The following is a 19,877-nucleotide window of genomic DNA, read 5'->3' on the forward strand; positions in this document are numbered from 1 at the left end:
AAAGGCGGGGGCGTGAGAAATTGCTGGGGCTTAGTAGAAAGCCTGGGATGCCTGTCCTTTGCGTTTTTACGGAAGGTACAAGGTCCTTCTGTCTTGAGAGTTTTGATAAAGGTGGCAGAGACGGGTATTTTGCTTTTGGTAGTGAAGGAAGGTTTATGAGAGAAGGAAGGGCATATGTTTGTCAGGGGGAATGAGGTTATATAAACTAACAGACAGGAAGTCAGGAGAGGCTGGTGGTAGTAGTGGTCAGTGTACACTGACGGTAGGGAAGGAATGGAGGACCTGGGGGTTCTGCTGGGTGCAGTGGACAAGTGGGTGCTGGGGTCAGTAGACTGTAGGCTCTGGGAGGGCAGGGGCCATGTCTTACTCGTTGTAAAAGGTTTACTATGAAGTTACTGGTAGTTGGTGCACTGGAGACCTCTGAGTTACATACTTTTAAGATTATATTAATTCTTCAAAAATATAACAAAACAAAATAAAACAACAAACAGAATACGCAGCCCTAGTATGGACATGTACTACTTACTGTGTTTAAAATAAATATTGGTAAATTGGCTGTTGCCACACAAGTCATAATCATTTCATCACTGGCCCCAGCATAGGCTCAGGGGCCAGTCTGCAAATATCTGTTTCATTGTCATGTGGCTAAACTGTGAAATCCAGATAGATTTTGTGTTAAATTTGCCACAGATCATCCAGCGTGAGGATAAGGGAACAGGGCATCTGAGGGCATTTGGTGCAGTGGAAAACATACCATTCAGATTTCAACTTCTCATTTTATTAGGCATTTTCACACTTGGCCTGAAACTCGGCCAATCGGTGAAGTTCATCCCTAGTAGGAGACGGGGCAAGGGTCAGAAATGGTGTGTGGATGTCCATCCATCATGTTCGTTATTTAGTAATAAAGGAATTGAAAGTCTCATATTTTTATTTGTTTTTAAGGTCATAAAAATAAAATAGAATGAAAATGTCTAGAGTCAAAAAGACCATATGGTCAGGGGGAATCCCTTAAGTCATTCACATTTAATACATATTTATTAAGCCTCTGGCATAAAATGAAGATAAGCACACAGTTCTGCCTTGAAAGAAATTCTAGTCTAACATGACCATGGATGTGCTGTGAGACAGTTACAACACGGGTGAGAGATTAGCTGTAATGGCTGTGAGTACCTGTATTATTTGAGGGGAGATTTAACTAGCTTGATGGACTAGAGTGAAAGGGAAGGCCACTACCGAGGGATGGAGCTACAGGAACACAGGGAGGTGGGTTCAAATGGAAACTGCAAGTCATCTGTGTAGCTAAAGCCTGGGATTTGTAGGGAAGAGCAGAAACTGTAAGGGTGCTTTTGGGCAATTCCAAGGAGATTGGACTATTTATGCTGTAACTGGTGGGGAATCACCTGAAGATTTTTAAGCAGTGCAATGACATAATCAGATGTACATTTCTGAAAGTCTTTTTGGTGATGGTGTCACATGTCTGATACTTATATTTTTAAAAGTGCTTTTGCATTTATTGTAGTATCTTCATTTTAAAATCTGAGACTATAATATACGCCCTTCTGATCTCTCAGGGTCAAGGTGAGAATGACATGGTAACATGGAAAGAAAGGGGCTTTGTACCCACTGTAAATGCCTTTAACATCATCGTAAGACAGATCTGCTGTTCTTACTTGCAGGATACTGTAAGTTGGGGTTTTCAGTCTCGAAGTGCCTGTAAAGGTACATGGTTTGTTAGTGACAGTGTTATTATTATTATTTTTTTTGCGGTACACGGGCCTCTCACTGTTGTGGCCTCTCCTGTTGCGGAGCACAGGCTCCGGACGTGCAGGCTCAGCAGCCATGGCTCACAGACCTAGCCGCTCCGCGGCATGTGGGATCTTCCTGGACCAGGGCACGAACTCGTGTCCCCTGCATCGGCAGGCAGACTCTCAACCACTGCGTCACCAGGGAAGCCCAGTGACAGTGTTATTTTAAAGTATGGATATTGGACCCATGTGAATTCTTTGACGTTAGAATGTAAGGACCTTGGCAGAGTCGGACTTTGGATTTAATTCTTCCTCTATCATGAACCAGTTGTGTTTTCTTGGACAACTTACTGAACATTTCTCAGCTTCATTTTCTCTATCAAAAGATCATGGCTGTGGTGATTAAAGTAGTAAATGCAAAACATTTTGCAGATTCCCTGGCACAAGGAAAATGCTCTATAAATGATAGCTGACTGATGGCTGGATGCTCTCATAAGCACCTAATATGTTATTTCATTTAGGTTTCCCAACAATTTTATGAAGTAGGTACTATTATTTTCTCCATTTTTCAGTCCAGAAATCTGCTGAGAGAGGAGAGACTCTTCCCAAGGTCATAGGAAGTGGTTGAGCTAGGATCTGAATTCAGGCCGTCTTGACTCCAGAGGCCAAGCTCCTAACTGCTCTGCTTTTGCTGCTTCCCTATAGAATACACTATTATTATTAGCAGATTGATCCTTTATTATCTTTCCAAGAACGCATGGGATAAAGGCTGTTTTTACCAACAACCCCAAATGCTGCTTGTTCATTTTGACTGGTTCCTTCAACAGACAGTTAAAATCACTGCAGTGTGCAGTGATTGTATTCGCAAAACTGGGTGCTACTGGGTGTCAATTTCTGATGAAGGATCAGACTATGCCCTTAATGACCTTACTCACTGTGAGGGAGACAAGACAGTTTTGAGAGATCTTCATTTGTATATATGTGGTCTGTATATGGGATGACTCTTAGGGATCGAATTGCTAACCCTTTCATTTCCAGAAGGTGTCCCATATGATCCCTGTTTGTTACTTCATGAACTAATGTATACATAAATACATGACAAGTTGCAAGAAAACTCTAGTGATCCTAAAGGCTTAGTGGATCAAACTCAGATCAGTGGTCAGGACAGAGAAGAGAAGTGTAGTCTTGCTCTGTTTGGAGTAACAAAAATAGGCCAATTACTGATGAGAAGTAAAGCTTTCCAATTCTAATTCAAGTAAGTTTTATCAAGAGTATACAGTTTTCCAAGAGTACTCATTCCCATCTGACATTTCATGGAAAATGATCCAGATTCACATCATTGAAAAAGAAAAAAGAATCATCAAGGACAAAAAGTCAGTACTTATGAAAGAAGAAATAGGAAGGGGAGATGTGGGCAGAGGTGAAGCTGTCATAAATCAGAGAGTCAACAATGAGATGGTTCATCTAATAATCATAACAACAACAACTAACACTTATAAAGTTATCATAAAGTTGAGATATCACAACTTTATGATATGATGATATATGATGAACTTTATTTTATTTTTTATTTTTATTTTTTTTTTGCGGTACGCGGGCCTCTCACGGTTGGGGCCTCTCACGGTTGTGGCCTCTCCCGCTGCGGAGCACCGGCTCCGGATGCGCAGGCCCAGCGGCCATGGCTCACGGGCCTAGCCGCTCCGCGGCATGTGGGATCTTCCCGGACCGGGGCACTAACCCGTGTCCCCTGCATCGGCAGGCGGACTCTCAACCACTGTGCCACCAGGGAAGCCCATGATGAACTTTATGATATGATTATCCTGATGAAGACAGGATAAGTAACTTGGCCACGTCACATAGTCAGGAGCCAGGATTCCTTCCAAGGCCGGCTGACTTCTGTCAGTCCTCTTAAACACACCTGTTTACGTGTCTGGGTACCAACCGGTTTCTCCAGTGGACTCTTAAATTCACCACTTTAGTATATGATACATGCCAAAGCGAAGGGAATTGTACCCATTTTACTCACATTCAGTGGAGACCAGTGCTATGTGGGGTGAATAATGGTAGGGAGAAGGAGGGAGGTGACAACGTGAGACGGGTGCTGTGAATCGACTCGGGCTGTGGCTGCGGCAGATGCGCGGGCCGGCTCTGGGGGGCGGAAGGGAGGGACCGCCGGCTGGTCCCCGGGCCGCGGGGCGGCGGGCGCGCAGGCGCAGGCTTCTCCAGGCTGTCAGGACCCCCGCCCGCCCCCAGATGCGCCAGGGGCGCGGACCCCCGGCTCTCCCCCCGCGCGCTGTCCCAGCGACCTGGTCCTTCTGTGACAGCGGCCGGATCGAAGAGTATTTCCCACTCTTCTCCCGGGAGCCGCGCGGGGGCTGCGCGCGCGGGTGGCGCGATCCGCGGCTTTGTTTCCCAGGCACCTGTTGTGGGTCCCAAATAGAAACCTCGCCCTTGGGACCCGGGCCGGCCAGCCAGCGTCCAGGGTGGGCGGGCTTGGCCGCGCGGTGGACCGGTGGGCGGGCCGGAGAGGGGCCCGGGCGCCGCGGCGCTGCCTGCGGGAGGGGCCGGGCGGCGCGGGCCGGAGCCGAGCCAGCCGGGGCGCTGACCGCCGCCTCGCCCCCTCCTTTCCGCCCTCCCTCCTCTCTCCCCCGCTGTGCCCTCCCTTCCTCTCCCAGGGGCGCGGGCGAGTGTCTGCGGCGCGGCGGCCAGGAAATGCCGCAGATGCGCCGCGCAGCATCCCGGGCGGAGGCAGCGCGCGCGTCCTCCCGGCTCCGAGCAGGCGCCCAGCGCAGAGCCAGGGTGGCGGCCGCCTCGGCCTCCGAGGGTCCCGGCTCCCGCAGCCCTCCGCCTGTCCCCGCCGGGTCCCGGGCTCCTCAGCGCGGCGTGGCGCTGCAGGTCGCCGCCCCCGGGCTCGCCGAGATTGGCCGCTGCTGAAACCTGAGAGGACTGTGGCTCCTGCGGGCCGGGCGGCCCCGCACCCGCGGCCCGCCAGGGGGCCTGGGCGTCTCCCCGGCCGGCTCTGGCTCTGCTCCCCCGGGTCTGCGTCCCCGGCTCTGCGCCCCCAGCTCTGCGCCCCGCGCTCTCCCCCAGCCTGCTCTCCTTCCGCGTTTCCATTACCAAGGCTGCATCTTGCTGACTGCGATCCTGTCCGGGGTTCGAGCGGGAGAGGGGAATTGGCCAGTCGTCGCTTAGGTAAACTTGGGCATGGCGGGGTACCTGTCCCCAGCCGCTTACCTGTACGTGGAGGAGCAGGAGTACCTCCAGGCCTACGAGGATGTCCTGGAGAGATACAAAGGTATGTGGTTCCCCGCGCGCGGGCCGCGGGGCTTGGCAGGGACCAGAGGGGTGACCGTCGCCTTTGCTTAACCCGAGCCACCACTGCTTGGGCACAAGTAAACAGGTGTCTGGACCAGTCTTGGGAATGGACCAGGTCTTTTTGGGATGGAATTCCGTACCCCAGCGCAGGGAGGGTGGTGGGGTGGGCGACGGCCCGTAGACGCCCTAGGACGAGCAGTACAGTGCGGGGGAGGGGTTTGGTTTCCAAGAAGCACGTTGCGTTTTCTCTCCCTTGCAAAAGCTTTTAAGCACTACGCATCATCATCATTCTTCCTGGGAGGGTGGAGACCGATTAATTCTCCACAGGATTACTAAGGCGTTGCTGCTCTTGCTTGGTATGGCGTATTGGTTAACCCTATCAAAAAGGTCCTTGGCTTCTTAAATAAATGGACTGTTTCACCACTGAGAGCATCACCAAATCATTTTTCTTAAAATGATCTTATATGAAAAAAGTTTATGGTTTGTGACTATATATCTATTCTTACGTATGATAAAGATTACTTGATAGTGTGATGCATGAAAGACTTTCTTCAGTGAGTCTGTGGTAAATTTAAACGTAAAGGAGTATATTTTGAGATATTTTTCTGCTTATCCTTTATGTTGGGGAAATTCTACGATAAATAGTATTGATATTTTAGTATCATGTTTATTTTGACTTTATAGTTAAATGTGACGTTAGATAAAGAGCATCTTCTCATCTTAAAGGGTATTTTTGTCTCTGGAAATTATTTTTCAGTGTGTCCAGACGGTCTCCTAACTGTGGCTTCTAAGCGCTCCACACCCAGGGTAGCTCCCAGAGCCTTAATATATTCATGGTGAATAGTGGCCTATTTCATAGGTTGCATTCAAGTGGTTTTGCATCTTTTGAATATTTGCTGTCGTCTTAAGAAACTCAATTTCTGTAAATTGAATGGGGATTATATGGTTAAAAATGCATGTATCACTAGTTTTCCATTTGTAAAAAATAGAAATATAGAATCCCGAACTGAATAATTAAATTCCCAATCCCCCCAGAGCTCAAAATCTACCCATGAATATATTTCATCTCCTTCTAGAACATGTTTTATTATTGACATTCCTTTAATCCATGTAGAATTCTGTAAACAGCACAATCAGAATTCCTTTGTGCCAAGACTCTATTGTGTATGACACTACCACTGAGCAAGTGCAATGATATTTTAGGCTAAAGCACATTTGTAGCACCTGTGTGTGTGTTCATGTGCAATACACTCACGTTTACATCTGTCCTCCCGTTTAAAAATAAGGTTCTTAATCAGTTGTTCCAGAACCTAAAAAATATTGCAATATACTAATAAACCTCATGGAAGATGTACACCTATGCCCTTTAAGGTCAGAAAGAAAAATGTCTGAAAGTTTGAAAGTATGTACCTTTTTTACTTTTGAAGAAAATGATAGCTGTATGAATTTTTGTCCCATCAAGTTTTACCTCTGTGACACACGGGTGATTGCAGGTGACTCGGAAAACAGACATAACTGAGGTGATTTGACTTGCCTTGAGGAAGTGGATGTTATTTAAAAGATGGTTTTTATTTGCGTTTGGAACTAAAGGGAAATTGAAGACCTGGAGGCCACTGCAGTCGTCACTACACTTCATTTTAATTATAACCTAATGATCAGTATTGCACTTACACGTGCACTTTTTCAAACATATAGTCCCGAATTTCACCGAAAAAGTGAAGGTCGTTTCCTTCATTTTCTTTGTGGTTTTAAAATGCTTAGGTCATCAATTTGTCCCCGACTTTATAGATGTTCTGTGTTTCATCTGGTCTTGGAAAGGAGAGTAAGAGTATTGGCCAGTGTATTACGTGGAAAGCTAGAGACCTGGAAAACTCATTGTTTCCCGATGTGTTTTGAAGCCGGTTATGATTTCCCATCAGTATCCAATTCGATGACTTCATTACAGAGCTTATTATCCCGATGACTTGCTGTGGGGGCTGATCTAATCAGAAAAGAATTGTAGGCTTTGAATAGGGAGTGTCAGATCACTCAACTCTCAAAGTACAGTTGTTGCATTTTCTGAAATCATGCATTGTTCAAAACATTTTCCATTCCCATTTGAACGTAAGAGAGCTTATTTTGATTTTCATTTCTGCCCGAGTTCCTTGGTTCCAGGATGACTTTGCATTTGGCTGGAGTGTTATCAGGTTGCCAAGTGATCATATGCCCCAGCTGTTGACTGTGTAAGTGGTGGGGTCAGCTGTAACAAATTCAGAATCTGTGACAGAAACGTAGAATTACAATAACCTATAATGTTAGCAGTTATGACTGTTAGGTTTAGAAGTTGAGAGTTTAGTCCTCAGATGGCTTTGGAAGGACTTCAGACCTAGCCTTCTGGAGCAAAACAAGAATAGCGGCAAGTGAGCGAGCCCTAATTATTTATGGTGTGGTCTATTCTTGGGTCTTACTTTGGTCCTTTACTTCTGAGTGAAAATAGGCAACTGTTTGCTGAATTAGAATAACACAGAAAGAGCTATTTGCTGCAGAGAAGGGTGCAGTGTCCTGATTCATATTCCAATCCCTTTGCTTATAAAAATTCAGGGCATCTGATTAAAAAAAAAATCTCATTACTTCAGCAGATTACCACAGACAGGGAGAATAAAGGCATTTACTTTCGAATAAAACATATTTCTTTGTTATTGTTTATGCTAGAAATTGCCCGTGTCAGTGGCTTTCTTTAATATCTATAGTGAATTATGCAGTTTATTTACCATGTAAATAGAAAACATTTTTAGTAGGTTAGCACAAAAGATGCAGAACAGCCCTCTTGTCTTTCCTGTCAGTATAAGGAAACTAACCTACATACTGTTATTATAATTATTATATATTATTATATTATCAATATTAACTAGATGTCACTCTAATCTATGAAATTCTGCTGTTTGAGTCTATCATTGGAAGATTTTCTTTCCTCAACACATTGTTACTTTTTAAAATTGATACTAAGTGTGAAAATGAGATCACTAATGTGAACCCAATAAATTTTATTCTATACATTTTAGACTTAACGGACAAGGAAGGTAAATTATTTTGGTCCAAGAAAATGGATATTTTTCCATTGACCTGGAAATTAATCAGTTATCCCCAGACAGCTATAAAAAGGGTTTCATTATTATTCTCTATGAAGGCTGAGTGGCAGATTTTGTACTTATCTATATCTATATCTATCTATCTATCTATCTGTATATCACTAAAAAACCCTCTTCGATTAAGAAAAAGGCAAAATTTTCTGTTTCTCATGAAAATGTTGAGGAATTGCTAAAGCAATTGCTAAAGTCCCTTCTCTCATTAGAGCCGTGTGATTCTGCTCATGCCCATGGTGACAAAATGAACTGAGAACTACTCACAGCCAGTAGTTTTCATTTTCACTTCAGTTTTAAGTCCTTTCGTAGATATGTGAATGGTCAAAATCCTGTCTTTTACTGTGTAAATTAACTCTGGTGCCTGTTGAATTGAAGCTGGAGTGTAAAGGTTTCTTTGCTTTGCTTCCTTCATACAGTGTGGCCTCAGTGGTTTTCAGCTGGCTTTAGGATTCTGCAAAATCTTGATTTCAGATTTCATCTCCTCCTGGGGCTTCATAGTCAGTTGTGTAATAAGTGACCTTTAACAGGGTTATATCTTAATAGTGTTGCATTGTAGCTAGTTATGACAGTATTAGTCTGAACTTTTTTCTTTTAAAAAATGAAATAGGCTTAACTGGTAATGACTTAGTTAAGATTGTGTTTGGCTGTTTGTAGCAGAAACAGATGATAGTGTTTTCTTTTTCTCAGGGACTGAGAGGCCTCAGGTAGGACTGGGAGGGCTGTAGGGCACCTCTATTTGCCAGTAGGACCCAGACTCCTATGTTTCTTCTTGGCCACTTGTAGTACATCATGTGGTTGTTCTCTCATTATAAGATGGCTGCTGCTCTTCCAGCATTTGTGTCTCAATTCCAGATGGGAAGAAGGGGAAGTACAGGGACAAAGGACAAAAGATCCAGACAAGTTGATTCAGCCTCCTTTTAAAGATCTTATTTAGAAGCCCACTTAGCAGTTTTTACTTGTATTTCACTGGCCAGAACTGTTATAGGGGCCACTGCTGTATGCAAGGCAGATTAGGAAAATAGACATTTTAGCTGGTCCCACTTAGTGCCCTGAACAAAAGTGAAATTCTGTTGGTAAAGAATAAGGAGAGAATGGATATCGTGTTTGCAACCTGCAATGTCTGTCCTGAAATTGGAAACCTAAACTCTGGACGCATTAACAACCATAACACAATGTTATGCGATTTCGCTCTAGTTGGAGAGAATTTGAGAGCTCCCTTGACGTCTCTGAGGATTTTCCAGATGACACAGTTGAGTGTTTTATGATATTGCAACATGGATTTGAAAAGTAATTTCCACTAAATAATTAGGATTTAAATCGGCCAAAGATCTTGTTCATTGCCTTACACTATAAGGAACACATATCAGTTCAGGAATGGTAATGGGTTATTAGCTACTGTTAGTGAATTTAACTTTGAATCCAAAACATCACACTCATGCTCCTTTAGTTTTTTGTTGTTGTTGTTGTTGCTATTCTGATTTAGCCTTATATGGTTATCTCAACATTTATTTAGTCAGGGACTTTAAAAAAAGCTTTATGCTTTTAAAAACTTTTTATTTGAACAATTTGGAGATGCTTGTTTTTCTGGTGTAATGATGGTTTCAGGTACTAAATGATATGTAAGGAAAGGTGGTGAGAGCAATTTGTCTTAATGTTAATCTGCAGCCAGGCAGAGAAGTGTTTGTGTTTCTGTCTCTGGGTCCCGTGTGCCCAGCAGCCTGGCTTTGTGGTGAGCTGGGGGGTTTGACCAAAGCATCTCGAGACTGAGATCCTAAGAACATCAAAAGCTACAGAGGTAACACAGAGATGGAATTTCTAGGCTGTCATGTGTTCCTTTCCATTTTAGCTCCACAACGGAGTATACAAATGTATAAAACACACTGAGGCTGTCTTTTCTCCACTGTATATTCTTGCCTCCTTTATCAAAGATAAGGTGACCATATGTGTGTGGGTTTATCTCTGGGCTTTCTATCCTGTTCTTTTTGTTTTGGTGCCAGTACCATACTGTCTTGATTACTGTAGCTTTGTGGTATAGTCTGAAGTCAGGGAGCCTGTTTCCTCCAGCTCCATTTTTCTTTCTCAAGATTGCTTTGACTCTTCGGGGTCTTTTGTGTTTCCATGCAAATTGTGAAATTTTTTATTCTTGTTCTGTGAAAAATGCCATTGGTAGTTTGATAGGGTTTGCATAGAATCTGTAGATTGCTTTGGGTAGTAGAGTCATTTTCACAATGTTGATTCTTCCAATCCAAGAATATGGTATATCTCTCCATCTATTTGCATCATCTTTAATTTCTTTCATCAGTGTCTTATAATTATCTGCATACAGGTCTTTTGTCTCCTTAGGTAGGTTTATTCCTAGATATTTTATTCTTTTTGTTGCAGTGGTAAGTGGGAGTATTTTCTTAATTTCACTTTCAGATTTTTCATCATTAGTGTATAGGAATGCAAAAGATTTCTGTGCATTAATTTTGTATCCTGCTACTTTACCAAATTCATTGATTAGCTCTAGTAGTTTTCTGGTAGCATCTTTAGGATTCTCTATGTAGAGTATCATGTCATCTGCAAACAGTGACAGTTTCACTTCTTCTTTGCCAGTTTGGATTCCTTTTATTTCTTTTTCTTCTCTGACTGTTGCGGCTAAAACTTCTAAAACTGCGTTGAATAACAGTGGTGAGAGTGGGCAACCTTGTCTTGTTCCTGATCTTAGTGGAAATGGTTTCAGGTTTTCACCATTGAGGACGATGTTAGCTGTGGATTTGTCATATATGGCCTTTATTAAGTTGAGGAAAGTTCCCTCTATGCCTACTTTCTGCAGGGTTTTTATGATAAATGGGTGTTGAATTTTGTCGAAAGCTTTCTCTGCATCTATTGATGATCATATGGTTTTTCTCCTTCAGTTTGTTAATATGGTGTATCACGTTGATTTGTGTATATTGAAGAATCCTTGCATTCCTGGGGTAACCCCACTTGATCACGGGGTATGATGCTTTTAACGTGCTGTTGGATTCTGTTTGCTAGTATTTTGTTGAGGATTTTTGCACTATGTTCATCAACTGACAAAGGATTAATCTCCAAGATTTACAAGCAGCTCAATAACAAAAAAACAAACAACCCAATCCAAAAATGGGCAGAAGACCTAAATAGACATTCCTCCAAACACATGAAAGAATGTTCAACATCATTAATCATTAGAGAAATGCATATCAAAACTACAATGAGATATCATCTCATGCCAGTCAGAATGGCCATCATCAAAAAATCTACAAACAATACATGCTGGAGAGGGTGTGGAGAAAAGGGAACACTCTTGCACTGCTGGTGGGAATGTGAATTGGTGCAGCCACTATGGAGAACAGTATGGAGGTTCCTTAAAAAACTACAGATAGAACTACCATATGACCCAGCAATCCCACTACTGGGCATATACCCTGAGAAAACCATAATTCAAAAAGAGTCATGTACCAAAATGTTCATTGAAGCTCTATTTACAATAGCCAGGAGATGGAAACAACCTAAGTGTCCATCATCAGATGAATGGATAAAGAAGATGTGGCAGGGCTTCCCTGGTGGCGCAGTGGTTGAGAGTCCGCCTGCCGATGCAGGGGACACGGGTTTGTGCCCCGGTTCGGGAAGATCCCACATTCTGCGGAGCAGCTAGGCCTGTGAGCCATGGCCACTGAGCCTGCACTTCCAGAGCCTGTGCTCCACAGCGGGAGAGGCCACAACAGTGAGAGGCCCACGTACCGAAAGAAAAAAAAAAAAATGTGGCTCATATATACAATGGAATATTACTCAGCCATAAAAAGAAACGAAATTGAGTTATTTGTAGTGAGGTGGATGGACCTAGAGTGTGTCATACAGAGTGAAGTAAGTCCGAAAGAGAAAAACAAATATTGTATGCTAACGCATATATATGGAATCTAAGAAAAAAAAAGTCATGAAGAACCTAGGGGTAAGACGGGAATAAAGACACAGACCTACTAGAGAATGGACTTGAGGATATGGAGAGGGGGAAGGGTAAGCTGTGACAAAGTGAAAGAGTGGCATGGACATATATACACTACCAAACTTAAAATAGGTAGCTAGTGGGAAGCAGCCGCATAGCACAAGGAGATCAGCTTGGTGGTTTGTGACCACCTAGAGGGGTGGGATAGGGAGGGTGGGAGGGAGGGAGACGCAAGAGGGAAGAGATATGGGAACATATGTATATGTATAGCTGATTCACTTTGTTATAAAGCAGAGACTAACACACCATTGTAAAGCAGTTATACTCCAATAAAGATGTTAAAAAAAAAAAACAAAGAACACACTGAGATTATTTGCCTCTATAAGCCTGGTGTTTGAGTGAGAAGATTTGTAGTTTGCAGTGTTTAGTATTTCATATTAATTTAAAAGAAACTCAGGTGCTTCTGTTACATGGGGCCCCTCTCTTTACAGTGGCTTTTGAAGAAAGTCTTCTGTGTTCATTTTTCAGCTCTTACTAATTTAGAGCACATATCTGCCTTTTACCAAAGAGGAATTTCACGTAGCTATCTGCTGACGTATATCATTATTTTATAAGCAATCAAATAAGGCTTTTATATATATATATATTTGGCTTATCTCTTTTTTTATTGGAGTATGGTTGATTTACAATATTGTGTTAGTTTCAGGTGTACACCAAAGTGATTCAGTTTTATAAATATATAAAACTCTGTATATATATCTCCATTCTTTTTCAGGTTCTTTTCCCTTATAGGTTATTACAACCTATTGAGTGTAGTTCCCTATGCTATATAGTAGGTCCTTATTGTTTATCTGTTTTATATATAGTAGTGTGTATGTGTTAATCCCAAACTTCTTATTTATCCCTTCCCACTCCCCCATTTCCCCTTTGGTAACCATAAGTTTGTTTTCTATGTCTGTGAATGTGTTTCTGTTTCGTAAATAAGTTCATTTGTGTCACTTTTTTTTTTTTTAGATTCCACATATAAGACATAGAATGTGGTATTTGCCTTACTCTTTCTGACTTACTTCACTTAGTGTGATAATTTCTAGGTCCATCCTTGTTGCTGCAAATGGCATTTCACTTTTTTTATGGCTGAGTAATATTCCATTGTATAGTCTATCCCTTTAATGCAATTTTATTTGCTATAGTTTTCCACCCTACTTTCTTCTCTCTCAGAAGAGGGAGCAAATAGTTCTGCTGGGGTTGGGTGCTGGGGAAAGCTTTGTCCTTTGAGTCAAATGGGATTTTACCCTGAGAGAGGCTGAAGGCAGCAGGGCAGGAATTCTCAGGAGGAGGGGCTGGCAGGGCTATTCCATTTCATTAGCAGAACCCATTTGGAAAGTTTGACTAAAGTGCACAGTAAGCTTTAGTAGGTTTTAGGGATGGGATTGGATGGAGGTTATGGGAAGATGGATACGGGTGAATATGGAGGGTTATGTTGGACCAGACTGAAAAGAGCCTGGGATGCCACAGCCAGCACCGAGTTTGGGGTTTCTTCTTTAGGCAGGGAGGGGAACTCTAATGATCCTTGGCAGGATGTTACCAATGAGATCAGTTTTAGGGAGATGACTCTGGTAACGGTGTGGATGGTTGAATGGGAAGGGAGACTCAGGAAGCAGGGAGACAGGGCAGGAGGCCACCATAAAATTGGGGTGGTTTGAATGGAAGGCTGGATCGAGAGAAACTTATTTCAGAAGCCGACAGCACAGCTGATGGTTGGTTCTGTGTGTGGGGACAGCATGGGGTGCAATGACTTCGTTGTTGAAGTTGTAGTCGAAGATACTTGGAGTGTGTTCTTTTTCATTTGTAAAAAATCATTTGTAGTATGTGTTCATTAGAAAATATGGTTTTGAGTTTTAAAAATTCATTTAAAGCTGCTATTAAATAGACATTAACTTAAGCCATAGATAGATGAATCCAGTAAATTCAGTAAATGCATAAATATTTCTCAGAAAAAAAGAAAATATGGTTTTGAAACAGCAGTCTTTTCTTTTTTTTTTTTCCTCTTTTTTTAAATTGAGGTGTAGTTGACATAACATTAGAAACAAATTCTTAATATTAATCATTGCTAGACCTTCCTTTTTAGAGAAATGGAGTCAGTGCTGTTTGCTTGACCTTGGAAATACAGCCATAGAGTGACCTAGAAAACTGGAATGTTCTATTTAATGTAGGTTCCTGAAGAAATATCTTACCAGTCTTCTTGTTGGCAATCCTCTCAGCATGATTTATAGTATCCTAGAGCAGTGAATCCGTTTTCTAAAAGCAAATAAAATGATAGGTTTCAGAACCTTTTTAAAAGTATTAATGATTAAAAATCAATATTTTAATATATTTCAACAACTTTTTTCATTTGGTTTTATTTCAGAACGCCTTAATTTATTTGTTGTCTTTTTCTGCATAAACTTCAGCAAATTTTTAGAGTCAGTTTTGTTTGGTCTATAAGAAGGTCAATGGTTCTATGATCATTTACTATAAGGTCTAAGTCATTCTTGAATTTATTGTTAAGTGTTTAATTTTTAACTTAAAATAGTCAAAATAATAGCTACCACTTATATTCCTACCTACTTATATGACAGGCACAGTGCAGGGTCTTGCAAATGAGTTATCTATTATTTATAAATCTCGTAACTCTTTATCTTGACTACAACTACCACTGTTTTGCCAATATGGACATTGAGGCTTAGAGAAGTTAATTTTCCTGAAATCATATAGCTAAAAGCGGTAGCAGTGACATTTGAACATCAAGTGTATATTCGATATAAACTACGTATTTTGAGTTTTGCTACATTGACCAGGAAATGTTGCAGAAATAGTGTTTATAAGCATATTTTTTATTAGAATTATGATTTCGATTAATACTAAAACTTTCTGAGGTGTGTTAAATGGATACATGAACTGGACTTAGCTGGACTATAGCTGGACTATAAATTCTAATGAGTAGATACCCATGAAAAGAAAAGAAAATTTTAATATGAGCTTTTCCAGTGTGTATTTAGGTTGAGGAGATTTTTGAAAACAATTAAATTCTGTAAATGTCACTGATGAATGTGGCTGCTTTGATACATGCCTGAGATGTTTCCTGGAAAGAATCGTCAAAGGGAGTTGACAAAGTCCTGATTTTTCTCTAGTGGGTGAAAATATTTCCCAGTGAATCCTGGTATTAAAGACATTATACAAAGATATCTTTGTCCCAGTGAATTAAAGACATGCCCCTATATTCAGTGTTACAGTTCTCTCTGCTGGCTTTGCCAGTGTGACAATTTGTATTCTTGATGTCGGGCATGAAATGATACTACTTGGTGGCTTACTTCCTGCAGTGAGAGGCACATCTCCTTTACTCTCTACCTCACTGGGTTAATAAAGGTGGGATAAAATAGGGCATATGAAGTCTTTTGAGCAGTAGAGATTACATAGTCAGTCAGTGAATGAGGAAGACCTAAGAACGCAAGTTCTCTGTCTGCTCCTAGGGCAGTAGCCTTAAAAAAATAGACTTTTTAGAGCAGTTTTTAGAGCAGTTTTAGTTTTATGGAAAAATTGAGCAGAAAGTACAGAGTTCTTCAGTACTCCCTTCCTTCCCCACAATTTCCCCATTTGGTATTTTGCATTGGTGTACATTTGTTTTAATTGATGAACCAATATTAATACACTATTATTAACTAAGATTCAATTTGCATTAGTAACATTGCACAGTTCTTTCTGGGCTCTCTATCCTGTTCCATTGATTTATGTGTCTGTGTTTGTGCCCGTATCATACTGTTTTGATTACTGTAGCTTTGTATATGGTCTGAAGTCAGGGAGCCTGATTCCTCCAGCTCTGTTCTTCCTTCTGAAGATTGTTTTGGCTATTCAGGGTCTTTTGTGTTTCCATACAAATTTTAAAATTATTTGTTCTAGTTCTGTGAAAAATGTCATCAATATTTTGATAGGGATTGCATCGAATCTATAGATTGCCTTGGGTAGTATGGTCATTTTAACAATATTAATTCTTCCAACCCCCAAACATTGTATATCTCTCCAACTGTGTCATCTTTGATTTCTTTCACCATTGTCTTATAGTTTTCTGAGTACAGGTCTTTTACCTCCTTAGGTAGGTTTATTCCTAGGTATTTTATTCTTTTTGATGCAATGGTAAGTGGGATTGTTGCCTTAATTTTTTTCTGATTGTTCATTGTTAGTGTATAGACATGCAAGAGATTTCTGTATATTAATTTTGCATCCTGCAGCTTTACTGAATTCATTGATGAGCTCTAGTAGTATTCTGGTGGTGCCTTTAGGATTTTCTATGTATAGTATCATGTCATCTGCAGACAGTGACAGTTTTACTTCTTTTTTCCCAATTTGGATTCCTTTTATTTCTTTTTCTTGTCTAATTGCTGTGGCTAGGACTTCCAAAACTATGTTGAATATGTACAGTTCTTTGGGAGTTGACAGATGCATGTCACGTGTCCACCACTGCAGTATCATATAGAATAGTTCAACAGCCCACAGATCCTGTGTTCTGCCTGTTCATCCTCCCCATGCCCATGCCTCTGGCAACCCCTGATCGTTTTTTGTCTCCATGTAGTTTTATCTTTTCCAGAATTTCCTGTGGTTGGAATTGTATAGTATGTAGCCTCTTCAGACTGGTTTCTTCCACTTAGTAACATGCATTTAAGTTTCCTCTATGACTCTTCATGACTTGATAGCTCAGTTCTTTTTATTGTTGAATAATATTCCATTGTATAGATTTACCACAGTTTGTTTATTCATTCACCTTTTGAAGGACATCTTGGTTGCTTTCAGCGTTTGTCAGTTTTGAGTAAAGATGCTTAAACGTTTGTGTGCGGGTTTTTGTGTGGACATAAGTTTCCAACTCCTTTGGGTAAATACCTGGGAGTGTGACTGCTGGATCATAGGTAAGACTGTGTTTATCTTGTAAGAAACTGCCAAACTGTCTTCCACAGTGGCTGTACCACTTTTCGTTTCCCCCAGCAGTGAGTGAGAGTTCCTGTTGCTCCACATCCTCACCACCATTTGGTGTTATCAGTGTTTTGGATTTTAGCCATTCTGATAGGTGTGTAGTAACATTGAATTGGTTTAATTTGCATTTCCCTAATGACATATGATGTGGAGCATCTTCTCGTATGTGTATTTGCATTTTTGGCGAGTTGTCTGTTCAGATCTTTTGCCCACTTTTTAATTGGGTTGTTTGTTTTCTTCCTGTTGAGTTTTAAGAGTCCTTTGTATCTTTTAGATGTCAGTCCTTTATTACATGTTTTTCAAATGGTTAGTAGTCTTTTTATTTTTTTAAAAGTTTACTTAAATGTCAATTTTATTAATTAAGTTTGAGTTTTGAAATTTTAATTCCATTTCAAAAATTTTTTAATTTTTATTTTATATTAGAGTATAGCTGATTTGCAATATTGTATTAGTTTCAGGAGTAAAGCAAAGTGATTGAGTTATACATATTCATATATCCATTCTTTTTCAGATTCTTTTCCCATATAGGTACTACAGAATATTGAGTAGAGTTCCCTGTGCTACACAGTAGGTCCTTGTCAATTATTTATCTTATATATAGTGGTGTGTATATGTTAGTAGTCTTTTTATATTCTTACCTCCTCTTGACACTTTGAACCATTGCATATTATAGATATTATTTAAATAAATAAGGCCCTGGGTATTTCCTTTCATATGGACATGTTATTTATAAGTACTGTTTTGTTTTGGGTATGTACACCCTGTGGACCTCGTAATGTGGACTTGCATGGGGTGGCTCAGAGTTCAGCAATCTGACAGTTTGCTTTGGTGTATCTACATGTGCTGCTGCTACAGTTCAGGTATCTGGCTCGCTGGCAGCTATGACGCTTTATAACACTTGAGTCTAAAATTAGTTGAACTGTTCTATTTTAAGGATAGGCTGACATTAGTAGTCCAGGTCCTGCAAAATATGGAAAGTTGAACTCTTAGGATATCAAATTACTTCCTTTAAAATGTAATCAGAAGTAGGGCTACATAGATAGTAGTTTGTATAATTTTTTAGAGGATTTTTGTGATGGTGATTTGATTATAGCCTGGGTGTCATGCCATATATATATATATATATATATATATATATATATATATATATAAAATGTCTAATAACACAAAGTTTTATGTTACCACTTAGAATTAAGCAGCAGGTAAATGATCATCTTTGAGTTTTAAAACCGTGAGTTATGAGGTACAGCAAGATTACTTGATTTTCTGTTTTGGTTGTTCATTTTGTGATCTTTGTGATAACTTTATCTGCATAACAGAAACTAGAGAATATTGAAAATACTTGGTAGATAAAAAGCCAAGTGGTTGAAATTTGATTTTACATATAGAGTAAATTTTATAATCTTTTTAAGGGAGGGCTTATGGTTATGAAGGCATTTGTAGTATTACTTGAATGTGTCTTTCAAGCAATCTCAGAAGCTAGAACAGCTTAGTTACTACAGATATCTTAGTCTTTATACTTTTCTTTGAAGAACAGAAGAAGGATTGAAGAATTCTAAATTACAGAAAGCAAAATGCAAGGGTGCTTTATATTTCTTGTGGAAAAACAGATGTACTTAATCTCCATGCTTTCCCATTTAGAAAACTATATAGAAATTTAAATTTGTGCTTCAGTAGAATTAAAATAAACAGAATAAAATACTTTTGAAATTAGTCTTTCATTGAAAACATTCAAGCAATATTGTTCCCAACCTCATCTTTCTCATATTTCTCATCAGGAATTAATTGATTACATGCTCAGTTGCACAAATTACTGTGTCACTTACACCCTCCCCAAGCCTCTGTCACATGTTCTAATCAGCTTTCCTTAGGAAAGCTGGACAGAGAGGAAGCACTGGGGCCAAGAAATTGATCTTCACCAAATTGAAATATGTGGTTTAATTCTAAATGGTTATTGATCATATACTTAAAAAATGTTCAGAGGAACTTGGGCCTGTGGAAAGAAGAGGAACCCAGGCTACAGGGCTGTAGCCTCTGGAAGAGCAGAGATGGGTGAGGATGCACGGCCAGCTCCACGCAGTGTAAGTCAGAGCCTCAGAGAGGACCTAGCCGAGCATCCAAAAGTCTAAGGGGTGGGGCTGGCATCTGAAGGGAGGCAGATACAATGGGAGGAAGCTCTGTGTTGTGCGTGAGGATGGGCAGTGTTGATGGAGGGTTTTCTGCACCTGCCTTTTCATCTGCACAGTCTGACCTTGCACTTCCTGCTTTGCATTGTGGGAAGAGTATTATCATAATGATTTAATCAATACTTTAAACCAGACAGATTTTGTTTGTAGGTAATCAGTGTTAAGCTGTAAATTTTATCCTCTGCTTTTAAGAACTCTGAATATATTATCAAATATATTATCAAATCTGAGGCTTCGGTCGTGAGAAATAACTTTTAGGCATGGCTCAACAAATGTAAAGACTGATTGAGACAGCTTGTTTTTTGAGGAAGGCCTGTATTGCTATGAACTTCCCTCTAAGAACTGCTTTTGCTGCATCCCATAGATTTTGTATGGTTCTGTTTTCATTGTTGATTGAGACAATCTTAACACGGTGTAGGAAATTCTGAGTTAGATCGATGATCATAATTATAACACCTTGCATATTGTTCGTATATTTATATACATGTTACAATTTCATTCTTACGCCTCCTCTCTGAGATAGGTAACATAAGCCTCAGTTCCCTTATTTTGTAGCCAAGGA

The 19,877-nt window shown here is 40.5% G+C and overlaps 1 protein-coding gene across 10 annotated transcripts in view; it reads left to right on the forward strand.

Moving 5' to 3' along the window:
• Nucleotides 1–19,877, forward strand: part of DST (dystonin) — a 508,299-nt gene that overhangs the window by 108,035 nt on the left and 380,387 nt on the right. For 5 of the 10 annotated variants that reach the window (XM_032647808.1, XM_032647815.1, XM_032647803.1 and 2 more), the window contains exon 1: nucleotides 4,425–5,040. The exons of 4 other annotated variants lie outside the window; for them this stretch is intronic. In XM_032647808.1, the coding sequence (XP_032503699.1) occupies nucleotides 4,950–5,040 (91 nt within the window). In that variant the 5' untranslated portion in view covers nucleotides 4,425–4,949. Of the gene's footprint in view, nucleotides 1–4,424; nucleotides 5,041–19,877 lie in introns of those variants that run through there. One more of the 10 variants, XM_032647812.1, reaches the window with a different exon arrangement.

Source organism: Phocoena sinus, chromosome 11 (assembly GCF_008692025.1).
Source record: "Phocoena sinus isolate mPhoSin1 chromosome 11, mPhoSin1.pri, whole genome shotgun sequence".
In the NCBI taxonomy this organism is placed as follows: Eukaryota; Metazoa; Chordata; class Mammalia; order Artiodactyla; family Phocoenidae; genus Phocoena; species Phocoena sinus.